The 15,220-nt window shown below is 44.9% G+C and overlaps 1 protein-coding gene across 1 annotated transcript in view; it reads right to left on the minus strand.

Annotated features, from left to right (window-relative positions):
* SCNN1A (sodium channel epithelial 1 subunit alpha) overlaps positions 1-15,220 on the minus strand; it is a 117,521-nt gene that overhangs the window by 40,983 nt on the left and 61,318 nt on the right. The window contains exons 3-6 of the mRNA XM_085619792.1: positions 14,648-14,918; positions 3,934-4,127; positions 3,545-3,654; positions 1,742-1,905 (exon numbers count right to left, since the gene is read on the minus strand). Coding sequence (XP_085475918.1) covers positions 1,742-1,905; positions 3,545-3,654; positions 3,934-4,127; positions 14,648-14,918 — 739 coding nt within the window. The remainder of the gene's footprint in view (positions 1-1,741; positions 1,906-3,544; positions 3,655-3,933; positions 4,128-14,647; positions 14,919-15,220) is intronic.

Here is a 15,220-nt window from a genome sequence, read left to right on the forward strand (position 1 = left end):
CTTTAAAGAAAACTACACCACAATGCAGTAAGAATCCGATAACCAGCTACCTCTCCTGTCAGGCGTTGGCTGTATGCTACCCTTTGTCCTTCTACATCGTTCTGCTGCCTTTTCAGCTAAGTTCATACTGTACAGATATCACATACATCATACACATACAAATCCAAATAGGTACTACAAAAAGACAATCTCAGTATTCAGAAGCCAAGATGGTTAGGAACAGTGGTACGAGGCTGGAACTCAGTGGGCTCGAGATAGGTTGGTTAAAGTGGATTGTAAGATTAAGTGGACTGTGGAAGGAAGTCCTGGAGTGAAACAGAACGATGAGATGGAGGGTTAAAGCGAAAAAGTCAAGTAGTTAAAGGCTAATCCTAAATGATTTCAGGAATATGAATTAGTTTAGGATTGATCTATAAGGATTATTTTGTGGTTTCTATCTAGGTATTTTTCCAAGGGCGCAGATCTCTTTTCATCGTTTTCCACGCATATCCACAGAATGGTCATCTAAAGAATCTATGACCCTCTAGACAGGAAAAGAGATGGGAGAAACTGTTGGGATCTTGGTTTCTGTTCTATGAAACTGATTACTCTACAGAGGAAGGCTCCTTTCCCATTGTCATTCCTTACAGTCACTATATGTAGGGACCCTTCTCTACATATACACGAGAGACACAGATGAGAAAGAGAGACAGAGTGGGGGAGAGAGAGAGAGAGAGAGAGAGAGAGACAGTGAAAGGAGGTAGGAAAGTAGGCAGAGAGAGAACTAGAGACTGGTAGTGAAGGACCAGCACCTTCAGTGTGCACCACAGTGGTGTGCACAGAGGGATTAGAGATAGGTCTGAGAGGTATATGAGGTCCAGACAGTATCGGACTGACAGCCCTTGCTAAGATGCAATTGGATAGAAGATGCATGATGGGGAACAGCACATAGAAGAAATGAGTACACCCTCTTTTCCTGGGCTTTCAAGTGTCAATCCTCTGATTGTCTTTGGATGATAACTTGACTTGGTAATCTGGACATGTATGGTGTATTGGTAAATGTTAATATGTTGTTCTCCCTGCAGCCAGAGAGATGGGCTGTGCATCCACCCTGTGTATTCGGGAGATTGTTGATTAAAGGTTGAGCATGGCACCCAATTGGCAAAGTATGATTATTTATTATTTGATTAGATTTATGGCTCCTAGGCCCAGAATACTAGAGGGAGACATGCTTGTAAATAAGATGGAAAGGCGTAGGCCTGATTCAGGGAAGTTTCCCTGCATGTGCGCAAATACACCGTGCCATCGCTGTAATCTTAATCATGAGAAACAGGCAAGATAGTCCTCTCCACAGCATGACAGAGCCATGATCTAGATATCTTCCTTAGTGCCACATAGGAGGCGAGGTAACACTCGCTGGGGAACAGAGGATTACATGTAGTTGTGAAATACCTGGTACAATCTGGCTAGTTGACAGACACCATAGGGCCTTATTCACATATCGGCACACGGTTTATCCGTCACAATGAGAATAATTATCCCGTCCGCTGAAATCTAGATCTCATAGGATATTATGGGATTTATATTTCAGCTGACCGCATATCCGTCCCTGTTGTGACAGAGTAACCCGTCTGCCGATATCCAAATCAGGCCCTTGGCCTTTGAGGTAAGATAGCAAAAAGGTATGTCTGTCAGATTCACATCTAATCTTCCCTAAACACATGTCAAGTTCACCACTGCTTATGCTTCCTTGCTGTCCTACCTTAGACATGGTGATGGAGGTCTCCACCCCAGGCTGGATGTTGAAGCCCCCATCGTCGGGAAACGATGGCTCGTCCCGTGCGTGTACAGTCACTCGGGCACCGGCCGTGGTGGATAGCAGTGGGAGGTAATCCTTCTGCTCCGTCTTTAGCACCAGCGACAGACCTGGGTGAACAGATAGGATGGAGGTGGGTTGAAACATATCATGGAATGCACGATAAGGTGGGAAGACCTTGACATTACCAAACGTGTTTTGTAGAGACACTGGAGTAGGACCTCGTAACTGGAGAAGAAGAATCAGAGCTAGAATTTGGTGTTTAATGGAAAGGAGTTTGGGTGTAGATGGTTGTAACCTTAAATGGATTTCTGTGCCTCCAGAATGGATTCTAGTGTTTGGTCCTAATGGATTAATCTAAACAAGATTTTGTTCCTCCCTCGATTAACTGTGAAAATACCCCTAGATATTGGTGGCAGACTGAAAAGTTTTGGGTACTTTTGTTGGGGCGCAGTAGAAGCACTTCACAACCCGTTTTCAGTTCAAAGTCCCACCACTCCAAGCCTTTCACCCTCGTCTTACATATTGAAAAAATGGTTAGAAATTATTAGTCCTTTCTCTGGTTCTCGGTTTGTCTATCTTCTGCAAGAACTGGTCATGTTACTGGCCATGGTTATCGATGAACACAGGCTTCACGACTTCCTGGGGAGGCAACAGGTAGAGGGTACCCTCTGGAAGGCCTTTGATTGGCCTTCACACACATTCTTTTTTATATGGTTTCCCTCTATTTTCTTGATTCCACTGCCTGGTTTACTTAAAAGATGTGGGCTGCATTCAATAAAGGGGGTGAGGGTCCAGGTTTCTGCATTCAGAAACATGAATTATGGTCAAATGGAGCAGCCCTGCACTGCCTCTCCCAAGTCTTTCAGATAGTAAGCATCTGGAAATTTACAGACACGGGTCATCTTGAACTTTAATAGAGAGAGTAATCAATGGACGAATAAGTGTATAGCAGCCAAATGCAATATAACATCTGGATGAAAGAGCAAGCAAGCAAGGCTGACTGAGTAACCATTGAGTAGTGCGGTAACATTACCTTCTCTTACAAGACAGTATTAACTTTATAAGACTGTATAGTAATCTTAACGAGTGGCGGCTACTCCCAGGCAGCAGTAGTGGGGCCCGTGGGGCATGTGGGTTAAAAAAAGAAAATAAAAATAAAAAAATCACTTACCTGATACCTCTTCCTTCTGTGTGAAGGGGAAGCAAGAAGCACCTAGGCTCCCCAAAGCCAATCACAACACTGCAATGCAGCATTGTGATTGGTCTGAGTGCCGTGGTTCGGCGCTCAGACGGGGACTGGGAGCCTGGGCATGTTCTCCACCTAGGCTGTACAATACATTCAGTGGAGACCGTGCAAAGGGTGTATGACAGTTTGGCCGGCCCAAGACGGCCGGCCAAACAGTCATGCACACTAGTGCCACCACTCCTCCCACCTGCTCTGCCCAGCCCCGTCCCATCCCGCCAAACTGCCTCAGCACAGAAATATAAAAAATAATATTGCGTTATTTTATTTTTCCTTTTTTGCAGTGCTGAAAAGCAGTGGGGAGACTCTCCTCAGCCTTAGCGGAGTAGCCGCCCCTGATCTTAACACATGCCGCTGTTTTATTCCCAGGAGGAGATGCAAAGGTGTAAGGAAAATACTGTACATCACAGGCAGCTCCATATAAATAACCATAAGACATTGCATGTTAAACTCTTTACTTCTCCTAAATGTTCTCCAATTTCTGATATATCTAACACACTTACCGTTTTTGACCCCAGGCATGGAGGACGCCCAGGAATCAGCACCAGTAGTGCGGTTTTCATTGAACGTATAACAGTTCCCGTAGAGGGGATGGTGAAAGTGTGTGTAATTCCTGTAAGAAAGAGGCAAGTTGTTGGTCAGTGCTCAGTTTGGCGAGAAGTTGCAAGATATCAAGAATGAAGACATAAAATACACAGCCTCTTTGCCACTAACTGTTTATTGCATGCCTTCCCTACTCAGCCATCTTGTTTCAAAATTCCCTGCACTTCGCACCCATGACCTCACCTAAATCCATCTGCTGTACTCCCTCCATCCCTCTCCTGAGCTCCCCAACTATTGACCTGTCCTTATGCCCCTCTCCCCACCCCCTTTCATTTCGTGCTCCACTCACCCTTCCGAGCAGGGGTTATCGTTGAATCTACAGGCGAAGATGAAACTCTCGAACTGCTCCTCATTCAGTGGGGTTCCAGAATGCGAAGGGACCCTAGCCAGGATGTTGATGTAGTGGAAGCGATACCACTCACGGATGGCATCCACACCGGAAGAGTACTTCTGGTAGAAACAATCCTCCCCACTGTCATTACACTGGAAGAGTATTAAGAAGAGTTATCACTACAGATAACAGTAGGCCAACAACCAGCAAGAGAACAGGTAGACCAAAATGACCAACAATCCAACCCTGTACTTAGAATCCCATTTCAGCTTCTAGTTTTCATTTTATCATACTGTAGATAGCACAACAATGTTTCCTGACAGCCCCAAGTTGCCGTCACCCATTTTTGACCAAATGTGCATCTCTGTGATACTTCTACTTGTGGGGGGCAGGGGGTGGTTCATTATCAAGCCAATGAAATGGGAGAGAGGGATATTTTCCCCTATTTGTAGCACCAGTCAGGAAACATGTTCCTGATCAGATGTTTGTTATATTTGAGCATATGGATTGTCTGACAATGTTAAACTAGCTGTGTTTGATACAAGCAGTGTGCTGGGTCTGATGCATGTAAATTAATGGAAAAACAATAACTGAGAAACCACATTGGAGGAAACCAATTTTAAGGAAAGAATGTTAAGACAATACAAACAAATTGAAAATGAAAGGAAACAATTTAAAAGGAAAGATAGTTTTGAGGAAACATCCAAAATCATACACTTGGGTGAGGATGAGGGGTGGTGTGAGTTGTTTGGGTTCAGGGATGGGTGATGTTTAGGGGCGTTGAGGAGTTTTGCGATTCAGGGATGGGTGGAATTTAGGGGTGATGAGCAGTGGCGGCTCCTCCGCTATGGCGGAGGAGCATCGCCCACTGCTGAATTGCAGTAGACAGAAGAAAAATAAAAAGACAATAAAACAATGTTATTGTTTTTTTATTTTTCACTTCCAGTTAGGAGTCTAGGGCGGGGCCATACCGCAGCATCAGCAACAAGGGGAGGAGGCATGGTAGGCACTGAAAGTGTGCATGTTGGTTTGGCCGGCCGTCTTCAGACGGCCAAACTGACATGCACACTTGAATATCTCCAGGCTGTCTCTTGGAGATATCCACAGTGCTCAGGGGCACAGGCTCCCAGTCCCTACTGGAGAGCAAAACCCTCCTGCCCCGCCCATTCCCAGCACTTCTCTTATGCTGGGAGTAATAGCATGAGAGAAGCGCTGGGATTTCCGGGGTTCTGGGAGCCTTTGCTCATGGGAATTGCAGTGCCAGAACGGGAGCAGAGCAGCAGCGTTGCTCGGGAGCATAAGATCAAGGCAGCCAGCAGGACAGGTAAGTCTGGTGGCAAGAGAGTTTTAGAGGCATGGGTTGAGTTTAGGGTGGTGAGGGGTTTTTAGGGTTCACAGATGAGATGCATTTAGTGGTGGTGAGGCGGTTTTAGGTTAAGAGATGGGCAGAGTTTAGGAGTAGAAATGGCTTTAGGGGTTAGGGTATGGGTGTAGTTGAGGGGTCAGAGACAGGTGAAGTTTAGGTTTTGCAAGGGATTTTTAGGATTCAGGGATCGGTGGAATTTAGGGTTAGATATCGTTGACAAGATCGACTGGGTTACTCTATTGGCGGTTCGGCATTAGCGTCCTTTCAGAATTCGGCTATTCATGGTCAGCCTGAGGACTGTCAGGATGACCCGTTTGTATATTTCCTCAGTCTTCCGGGCCCCCTGACATGCTGTAGAAGCGGTCCGTATCCAAATACAGTGTATGCTCGAGTTTTAAAGTAAACAGTTTTGGATCCTTCATTACTATATTTTTCTTCATGCCTGGACTCTTATACCGTTGTCTCCGGTACCTGCAAATTTGTCTTCAATATTAGGCCCTTTGAGCTTTCATTTTTATCAATATTCAGCCCTCGGTGCCGGTTTATTGAGGATATATTTTGCATTCCTTATTTTCACCTTATTCTGGTTTGAGACAGTTCGTTTAGCCCTGCCTTCACACTATACATTGTGCATTTCTAATGTTGATGGCTATCTTCCGGCCACTAAGAAATTACAAATTATGAAGGCTGCGCCCTGATGAAGGAAACTTGAAGTAGTGGCATTTCCAAAACGCGCGTCGGCGCTGCTCACCTTTGTGGTCATGTTTGTGATGTGTGTATGGTTTATGTAATTCACTGTTTATTTTTTTTTTATTGTGTTAGGTTGTGATACTTAAATTTTTGGGGTTTATGGCTCATATGTTAGTCAGTTGGTTCTCTGTATAGTGTGGCTTGATTATATTTCCCCTTTGGACTTTTTGTCTGTCTTATGATCTTTGATGTAGTGTACACATGATTGTTGTTTTTCATTATGTCTTCATTTTTATATATCTGAAATATTTATGCCAAAAGAATACTTTTTCTACTTTATAAAAAAATATAATGATGAGAAATAAATAACTATTATGTGAACTGTTCTGTGGGTGATAACTTTTATTTTTGGAGCTACTGACCATTTCACTTTACTTAGTGGGGATATCCGTACATGTTTTGTTTGGAATTTAGGGTTAGAACCAGCTCTTAGGGGTCAGGGATCAGTGAAGTTTAGGGGTCAGGGACTAGTGGAGTGTGTGCATGGGGAGACATTTTTAGGGGGTAGAGATGGGTGGGGTTTAGGGGTTGTGACGGTTCCGTGAATTAAAAGCATCCAAAGTAATTATCTGGCAAACAAACCGATATAAATCTAAAATAATGTCCGCTGATGTAAAGGACTGACAAATACCTTCAACAAAAAAGTTTATGAAAGAAAGTTCTACAACCATTTCATATACACCTTAAAAATATGTATGCAGAAGACAATTAATAAAAAAAGAATTATGAATTGGTTTCCATAAACTGGTAAATGCCATTTATCCTGAAAATGTACTTTAAATTGTTTATATGAAATGGTTTCTCTGTAATGGTATTCCAAGAATTAATTTTTTCTATGAAATCACATACAACACTGCATCTCCCAATAAAGGGGCCTAGCTTACAATCATCTCTAAGAACCTTTCTTTATTCAGCGTATTGCTTCAGGTTGTTTGCGGTTAAGATCTACCACAAGGAAGTCTTGAGGACTAATTGATGTTACCCAAAAGCATGGAGGAGAACCCCTGGGAATGCGGCCACCAAGCCAACTGCAAATCAAAAGACAAAGGGCCACCCTAAATTGATTGATCAGTCCATGGAGACATCCTCAGAATCTACAGCCACAAACTTTTGAATCTTAATTTGAGCTGGTGGTTTCTGGTGCTCAGCACCGGCACTTATTGGTCATAGCCGGCGCTAGTGACAGTGTGTCACAAGGTGGTGCTGTCTGGCTAATTTAGAGATGAACTCAACGACAGTTAATTGTGAATTCAATATACATTACAAATGACTACTACCTGCCGCCCAAGCCATTCTTATAGCTTGGGGGCCTGAAATAGTCTGAATTGTCACACTTGTAGGAGTGTGATGGTTAGTAGTTGTGTTGTCACTATCAATGGCAGCATGGCAGGGGAAATGTGTGGTGCAAGCTGCAATGGCCTCCTGACAAGAGCCCTGACACTTATGTTTTTACAAATTAAGCACTGCTTACCACATAGCATGAGTGACCACTCCCTCTTCATTGAGCCCCATTCGTCGACACTAATACGCCCACCTCCCCCTGATGATAGAGACGGGTCTCTTATCTCCACACAAGCCCTATTCCCCACCACCTCATCCCCTGTCCATTCCACCCTTTCCCACAGTAGGATCACAGTTGTATTCATTTCAAGTCCTCTCCGGCAGGTGGCCCTTTTGATCACCATAAGTACTATGTGAAAGTATTGTAAATGCATGCATGTACACGTTACATGTTATAGGTTTGCTAAAATACTCAATAAACAAACATGTTTTTAAAAAAAGGGGACAAAAGGTCCTCCTGCTCTATTCAGGGTACTCCCAAAAAACAAATGGTGAAAACAATCTGCAAGGAGTGCATTGCAGCAGGGAGATGAGAATTCATCAGTTAAACTGGAGTACAAGGTGAGGAAAAGAGTTCGGAGATTACTCTCAGGAGCAAACTTAACGGTGGTTGTTGGACTTGGCCCTTTTTGGCTTAAGTTCCCTAAACTTTTTGCCTCCCCCCTAGACCTTTTTTCTGACATGGTGTTGCCAACTTAGATGCTTTGGGAACTTTGCCACTGCTGATCAGTGTCAAAGTGCAAGTGATCCCTGTATAAAGTGTAATGGTAATTGGTTGTCCACGATTGGTATGCTTGCCTTACTAGTAAAGTCCCTAGCAAAGTGCACTGTGTGTGCCAGGGCTAGTAATGCAAATGCTACTAGTGGGCCTGCAGCACTAATTGTGCCACCCACACAAGTAACCCTAAAGAGGGAACTCAGGCCTGCCACTGCAGTGCCTGCGCCCAGTTTGTTAAACTGCCCTGTTGTCCTGACCAGTGCACCCACTTGCCAGGCCTTACCCTTCCCTTTTTATGCACATCAGACACCCCTATGGTAGGCCCGAGGTACCCCTGGGAAGGGTGCAGTGTAGGCGAAAGGTAGGACATGTACTGAGGTGTGTACCATGTCCCGACAGTGAAATACTCTCCATTTCGTTTTTCACTGTTGAAAGGCCATCTTGCCCATAGGACAGAATGGGGAGGCTGTGTAATATGTTTCCAGCCTATCTTCCCATAGGCTTAAGATGGAGAGGTGAAGTTTAGAGTGGATGAACTCGCAATTTAATAACATCTTTTTTTTAAGGTGGTTTTTGCATTGTGTGTTTAGAAACCACTCTTTTAGAAGTGGCTGGGTTTTTGTGTTCTCACATTTCTGTGTGTCTCTGCCTGGTAGTGGATGGACTGTCTGGATTTGAATGTGATATCCTCTGGGGAATGTCTTGACCCAGGGGAGGAGGTGAGACAGCAACAGGCTGACCTACATCTGGAGTGTAGGGGGGAGGAGTAGCCTCTGAAGGTGAAGAGGCCTGGGCTCATGCCATAAAACAATGGCTCCATCTCCTGCTGAGTGATTGAGGATCCAGACCCCCACTATCAAAAGGAAGAAGGTGTCACTGGCAGGGAAACACCCAGAACTGGTTTGGACAGGGGTCAGTGCTCCCCTGAACACAAAGACTTCAAAGACATTTAGGGGTATAACTAGGAGAGCTGAAACCCCTGAACGTTGGAATGGAACTGTTCAAGACTGTAAAGGATTGAAACTACTTTGTGGTCAAGAGGAACCTCTGCCAAGGAAGAAACAGCTGAAGAGACTAAAGGAAAGGACTGACCCTTGCTGTGTGTTCTGGGGCTGGCCTGCAGTTTGCCGATTTAACGAAGGAGAGGCTAAAGGGACTTTGCTGTGTGCTGTGTCTCCCTGCTTGAAAGGACTGTGCTGTGTCCTGAAGTAACGTATCCCCAAGGGCCCGAGGAGAGCTGGCTCCCTCTTGTGGCACCTCAGGAACACAAAAGTTTCCAGGTGTATCTCAGCGACGCTGTGTGCGTGTGCTTTTTGCAGCCTGAGACCCTCGTAAGAATTTCCCTGTGATCGTGGGCACCTGGAGTCCAAGTGAGTTGTGTGCGTGTGCTTCGTGCAGCCTGAGACCTTCGTGAGGATTGTCCGGTGATCGTGTGCACCCGGAGTTCAAGTGAGTCTCAGCGACACTGTGTGCGTCTGCTTTGTGCAGCCGGAGGCCTTCGGGAGGATTGTCCTGTGATCGTGTGCACCCCGAGTCCAAGTGAGTCTCAGCAACGCTGTGTGCGTGTGCTTTGTGCAGCCTGAGACCTTCGTGAGGATTGCCCTGTGACCGTGCCTGTGGGAGCTCAAGTGAGTCTCAGCGACGCTATGGGTGTGTGCCCTCTTGCAGCCTCAGACCTTCGTCATTGCCATCGGCCCGGACCGGCGTCCCCAGAGGAGCTGTGCTACTGGCCCGAGCCTGCCGTTGCTAAGGAGGGAACTCGAATCATCCCTGTCGGGGGTGGGGGCAGAGGACCAGTGTTCCACTACCCAAAACACCAAAGTCGCATCGGATACCCAAGTCGCAAGGAGAGGAGAACGAGGTTGCACCCACCAGGTAACACTCAGCGAGCGTGTGTTGCCGCCTGGGGCAGGGTGCGTGCTTCGAGAGAGGACATAATTTGAAAGAACTACTGTCGAAACCATCAGAGAATACCACCATCATCTCGTACAAAGGATTACAACCTCGTCACAATTGTAGTAATTGTCACAACTCCATACCTGGTACTACCATGACTCACCCTATGAAGGGCACACGGATTAAACTAAAAGTCAACGCTACATGTAACACGGCCAATGTGATTTACCTGCTCAAACGGCCATGCGGCTTAGGATACGTTGGTCATACTGAACGGAAAATTCGGACACGCATCTTGGAATACAAGAGCAATATACGTACTAAAAACCTGAAATCAAGTAGTAGCCATTCAATTTCTTGACAGGAAACATAACATAAGTCAATTGAAATTCCTTGTCTTGGAGATAGTAGAGAAAAGAGAAGATTTGGACAATAAGAACAGATTGCTACAGAGAGAGAACCATTGGATTCGGTTTCTGAGCACCATACAACCCAATAGGCTAAACGACTGGATGGAATCCTTGCGTTACTTATAAACTTTGACAGATCCTGTTTAACATGTTTGCTTTCTCATTCCATCATGTTTAGATCTCATATTGTGTTTATTGGCACGCATATGTGTTCTAATTTTTACTGTCAACTTTGACATCATTTCAGCCACTTTGCCGGTCTTCACCATTTAATTTCTTGGCTCACTTCGTCTTTCATTGACTTAACATATGCATCCTATGAATTTCTTTTATAGAAGTGATCTTGGTAACTTTATACATGATTGTTGTACTGTATTTCACATATCTGCACCTGGCAGATTCTTACACATTTATGTATCCATCGTTCCTTCTCCCCACCAACCTTATTTACACTCCGCACCCGGTTTTCCGTGATATGTTTTTCTTCACCATTTCCTCCACCCTAAGATGGCGCCCGTGTTTACCGGCTTCCCCCATTGATTGCGATCACGAGACCTTTTTACCACGTGACCATCCAACTTTATTGAACGTACTGCCCACACCCGACACCGCTACTAACTTTCCACCTGAAGTTGCAGATCGGAACTTGAACCTTACGGTATATCACACCCAGATGCCCTGTAAGTATGTTACTAACAAGACTCTGTGTGGCTCATATTATGCTTCACGTTTATTGGCCGTTTTTTACAAACTTGTCTTTGTTATCCCCACAGGGGAGCTTCGTAAATAGACCCGCGACGAGTATCGTGTAAGGTAGCCATCATTTTAACTTGATGCATGTTTTAAACTTTACGCTGGTCTTCGTCACGTCCCTTAACGTTCACACACCCGTGGTTCACTAACTCGTTGTGTAAGGCACGATAGTTTTCACGTTCCTGACATCTTTAGAAAGCGGGTGTTTTAACATAGTGTACACCTTTATCCTTATGCCGGTCTTGTCATCTTGTGATTCACTCATTCTATGCACCAGGCATGTGAGCTATTTCACGCCACGTGTAACAAATGTCACGGCATTCACTTATGCCTTGCTCTATTCATCTTTAATATCAGGTACATGAGCGATTTTTATATTAGTCGTAGAGACACTGGTCTCTTGCACTAGCATGTTGTTTTTATCTCATTGCACACAATTTCGTCGGCCAACCGTTCACCCTATTTTGCATGTAGGCACTATATGATGGCCAAACACTTATTAGACATTGCAATCCAATTTTGGTCGTGCTTCCTATAAGCGCTGTATTTTTTATTTATCTTTTAGATTGTTCCCCTGACGAAGGGCACTTTACCGCCCCAAATGCATCAGGATTGATGTGTAATATGGTTTACATTCCAATGGATGGATTCATTTTGATAACTCTGCATTTGAAGACGCCTTGGTTTATGAACTTGATGTGAATAAATATTTCATTACAAGTGACTTTACTTTTCCAATTTATGTTCAGATTTAACTACTACCCTGGGTTTATAAGCTGTGCACAGGGGGACATCTCAATAGGAGATGCAACTTGGTTCTTACTATTTGATCACACTTTTAGGAGAAGAAAGTGAATCCCCAGGAGCATGCTACAAATTTACCAACCTCTGGTACAGCTCTGGAAGTGCGTGTCTTTATCCAAATTATAGCCCGAGACCTTCGTCATTGCCATCGGCCCGGACAGGCATCCCCAGAGGAGCTGTACCGCCGGCCCAAGCCTGCCGTTGCCAAGGAGGGATCTCGAACCATCACCGTCGGGGGGGGCAGAGTTCCACTAACCAAAATCACCAAAGTCGCATCGAAGACCCAAGTCGCGAGGAGAGCTAGGTCGGACCCCCCAGGTAACACGCAGCGAGCGTGCGTGTGTCGCCGCCTGGGGCGGGGTGCGTGCTCCGAGAGAAATGCTCTCGGCCTTTCCCATTCTCGTAGCGTGAGCCTCCGCTCAAGCTCATATCGCAGCCCGTACTTGCCGAGGAGTGGCAGTACTGGGGCCGGAGTGTGGAGCTGCACTTTGTTTTCCACCATTCCCGTGTTGTGGGCATATTTTTGCAGTAGCTGACCGTGGGTCAGTACGAGTGGCATAGAGACCGTCCAGAGCACCATGATCGGTGCCGGAGTACATTGTTGGCATTGCGAACTGCCCGATTGTTGCATTACGCATTGCATTATTTTTGCATTACGAACTGCCTGAATGTTGCATTACGCATTGCATTACGAACTGCTGTATTGTTGCATTACGCATTGCATTATTTTTCCATTACGACCTGCCTGATTGTTGGATTACGCATTGCATTATTTTTGCATTATGAACTGCCGGATTGTTGCATTATTTTTGCATTACGAACTGCCCGATTGTTGCATTTCGAATTGCATGTTTTTGGCATTACGAACTGCCTGATTGTTGCATAACGAACTGCATTATTTTTACACAACATACTTCCTGATTCTTGCATTACGAAATGCATGGCATTGCATTTGGACTGCATTGGATCATCTAGAATTGCTTATTAATACTCCAAGAACCTACAAGGGCTTGCTGGCCTAATAACCGGCCAGGTGAAAATATTACAAATACGCATAGGTTGGATTTTTATCGTGTGGTCTCATCTTATATCTTTTTTTATAAACATATAATTGTTTTTTATGAAACTCGTGTGGAGTCTATTTGTGGTGTCCTCATTGGGTTACTGAGAGCGTGGCTGCAAATACTTTACACATTTGCCTTGGAGATAAGCCTGGCTGCTCGGGCCTAACTACCAAGGGGGTGACCAGGGGCTAATATGAGAAGGTGACCTTCCTTTCCCTGACTCAGAAGCAAGGATCTCTATTTGGACTAATTTACCTACCTCAGCCAACTAGAGACCCCCAGTTCTAACAGTGGTCCATCCAGAGGAAAGAGACTGGAAATCTCTATCCATACAAACTTAAGGGATATTTTGCTGTGCAAAACAGGGTTAACATTATCCTTTTTTCTACTTAATTTTATTTTGATTTTTTTCGGTTTGATGCTATTGTATTGACTTACCGCAGAAGTCTTGTCCACTCCTCTGTATTTCCCTGTTGACCAATTGAATCAGATTTGAGGAAGTAACGGTGCCTTGCGAATGGACCAGATGAGAAAAAAAAAATACTGGGTTTCGGTACCCTCCACCCTCTCCGTAGCCAACTCTCAATTCTGTCATTTCCATGAATTAAGTATGGGGTATCCCTCTTTTCCTACCCGAAGAGATCAGGTTTGAACTTCCATGATTTTCCATCAAAAATATAAAAGTGTTCAAATAATGTTCCATTTGTTGTACAATGTTTTTTTTTTTTTAAATAATCTGAACGTATTTCATTCAAATAATCACCTGTCATCCAAAACTTTGTATAACCAGCATTGGCATAGCCAATAGGTCCACCTTTGGGACCTTATAAGTGTTTAGCTATACAACATTTGCATAACTAAATACTTATAAGGTCCCAAAAGCGAGACCTATTGGCTATGCAAAGCAGCCATGCGGCCGCGAAAGTGAAAGTAATCACGGTAAAGTGCGACACGCGCGCCCGCGCACATGCACTGTAGTTCTAAGCTGGCCTGGTAGCACTTTTTGGAGCCCTCTCAATAAGTCTCGCCAGACCAGCGCATGCGCTGGGTCAGGCAAGACCTAAAAATATTTTTAAAGGGTTATTCTATAATTGCAAGCTTCATGTGCATTTTAGAATGCTGTCCTTCTGCAATTAAACGTGCCCATGGACAAGCAAGCCCAATGAGCAGTGGTGATGATCTACAACATATGGAAATGTAGAGACGGGGGTGGGGGTGGGGGTGGGGGAGGACAAAGGAGTCCTTATACCAAAAACAACCATGTTGGATCCAGTCCAATGCTAGCCATGCTAGACGCAAGAATGTATCTGGCAAGTAGAAAACCAGCCCAGAATAGTTCGTTCATAGAGAGCAAACTTGGACCCTTGCATTTCCTGTTCAGTCTGCACATCATACCAAGATGAAATCCAATCATCTCTTGCAGGGCCCATCCGCACCCCACCACACTGTTGGTATTTCATATCATCCCCGCTTAGCAACAACAATCTTACTCTATATAACTCAGCTTTCCCATTGCTGTTCCTGGTCTCACTCTCTACCCAGCTTTTCCCATATTTTCCCTGGCCCTCACCAATTTGAACCCGATGTTCCAATCTTTACGTTTCATGGTCAGTTCATCTTCATTGACTGCTGTACTTCTGCTTCTCTTAACACGACTTTCTGTTGTCTCTTCATGGTTCAGTCTCTCTAGCGGGAATGCGTCGAGCATTGTGGTGTGGCGCCGTCTCCTGGTGGCCGCTTTCGGAATGTTCATCTCTGAACTGTTGTACTGGTAAAGGTCATACAGTGTTTGCTCCGTTAGTTTGTCCAGTGCCTCCAGGTCTTCTTGCACTACAGTGTACCTAAAAATACAAGAGCAACAGAGGTTACTTTGGCAGACGCAAAAGTGCATTTCAGTGGATATCCTGCCTACAGGTGTTAAGGTGCTGGGCTAGTGAACTCTGGGATGTTAGGTTTGTCCTATGGAGAATGAGGTGTGGCAGTGAATGACAACATGGGTTTTGAGCTTGTTCTTGGATAAGTTCTCGTAAACAATGTTGTTCTACTGGCTTTCTGGCTACATAGGATCATCTAGACACACAAAGACCTTTTAGAGGATGAGCCTGTCCCAGTTGACCTCCAGGCTGTAGACGTTGACATGGTT

The sequence above is a fragment of the Triturus cristatus genome, chromosome 7, assembly GCF_964204655.1.
Source record: "Triturus cristatus chromosome 7, aTriCri1.1, whole genome shotgun sequence".
Classification (NCBI taxonomy): Eukaryota; Metazoa; Chordata; class Amphibia; order Caudata; family Salamandridae; genus Triturus; species Triturus cristatus.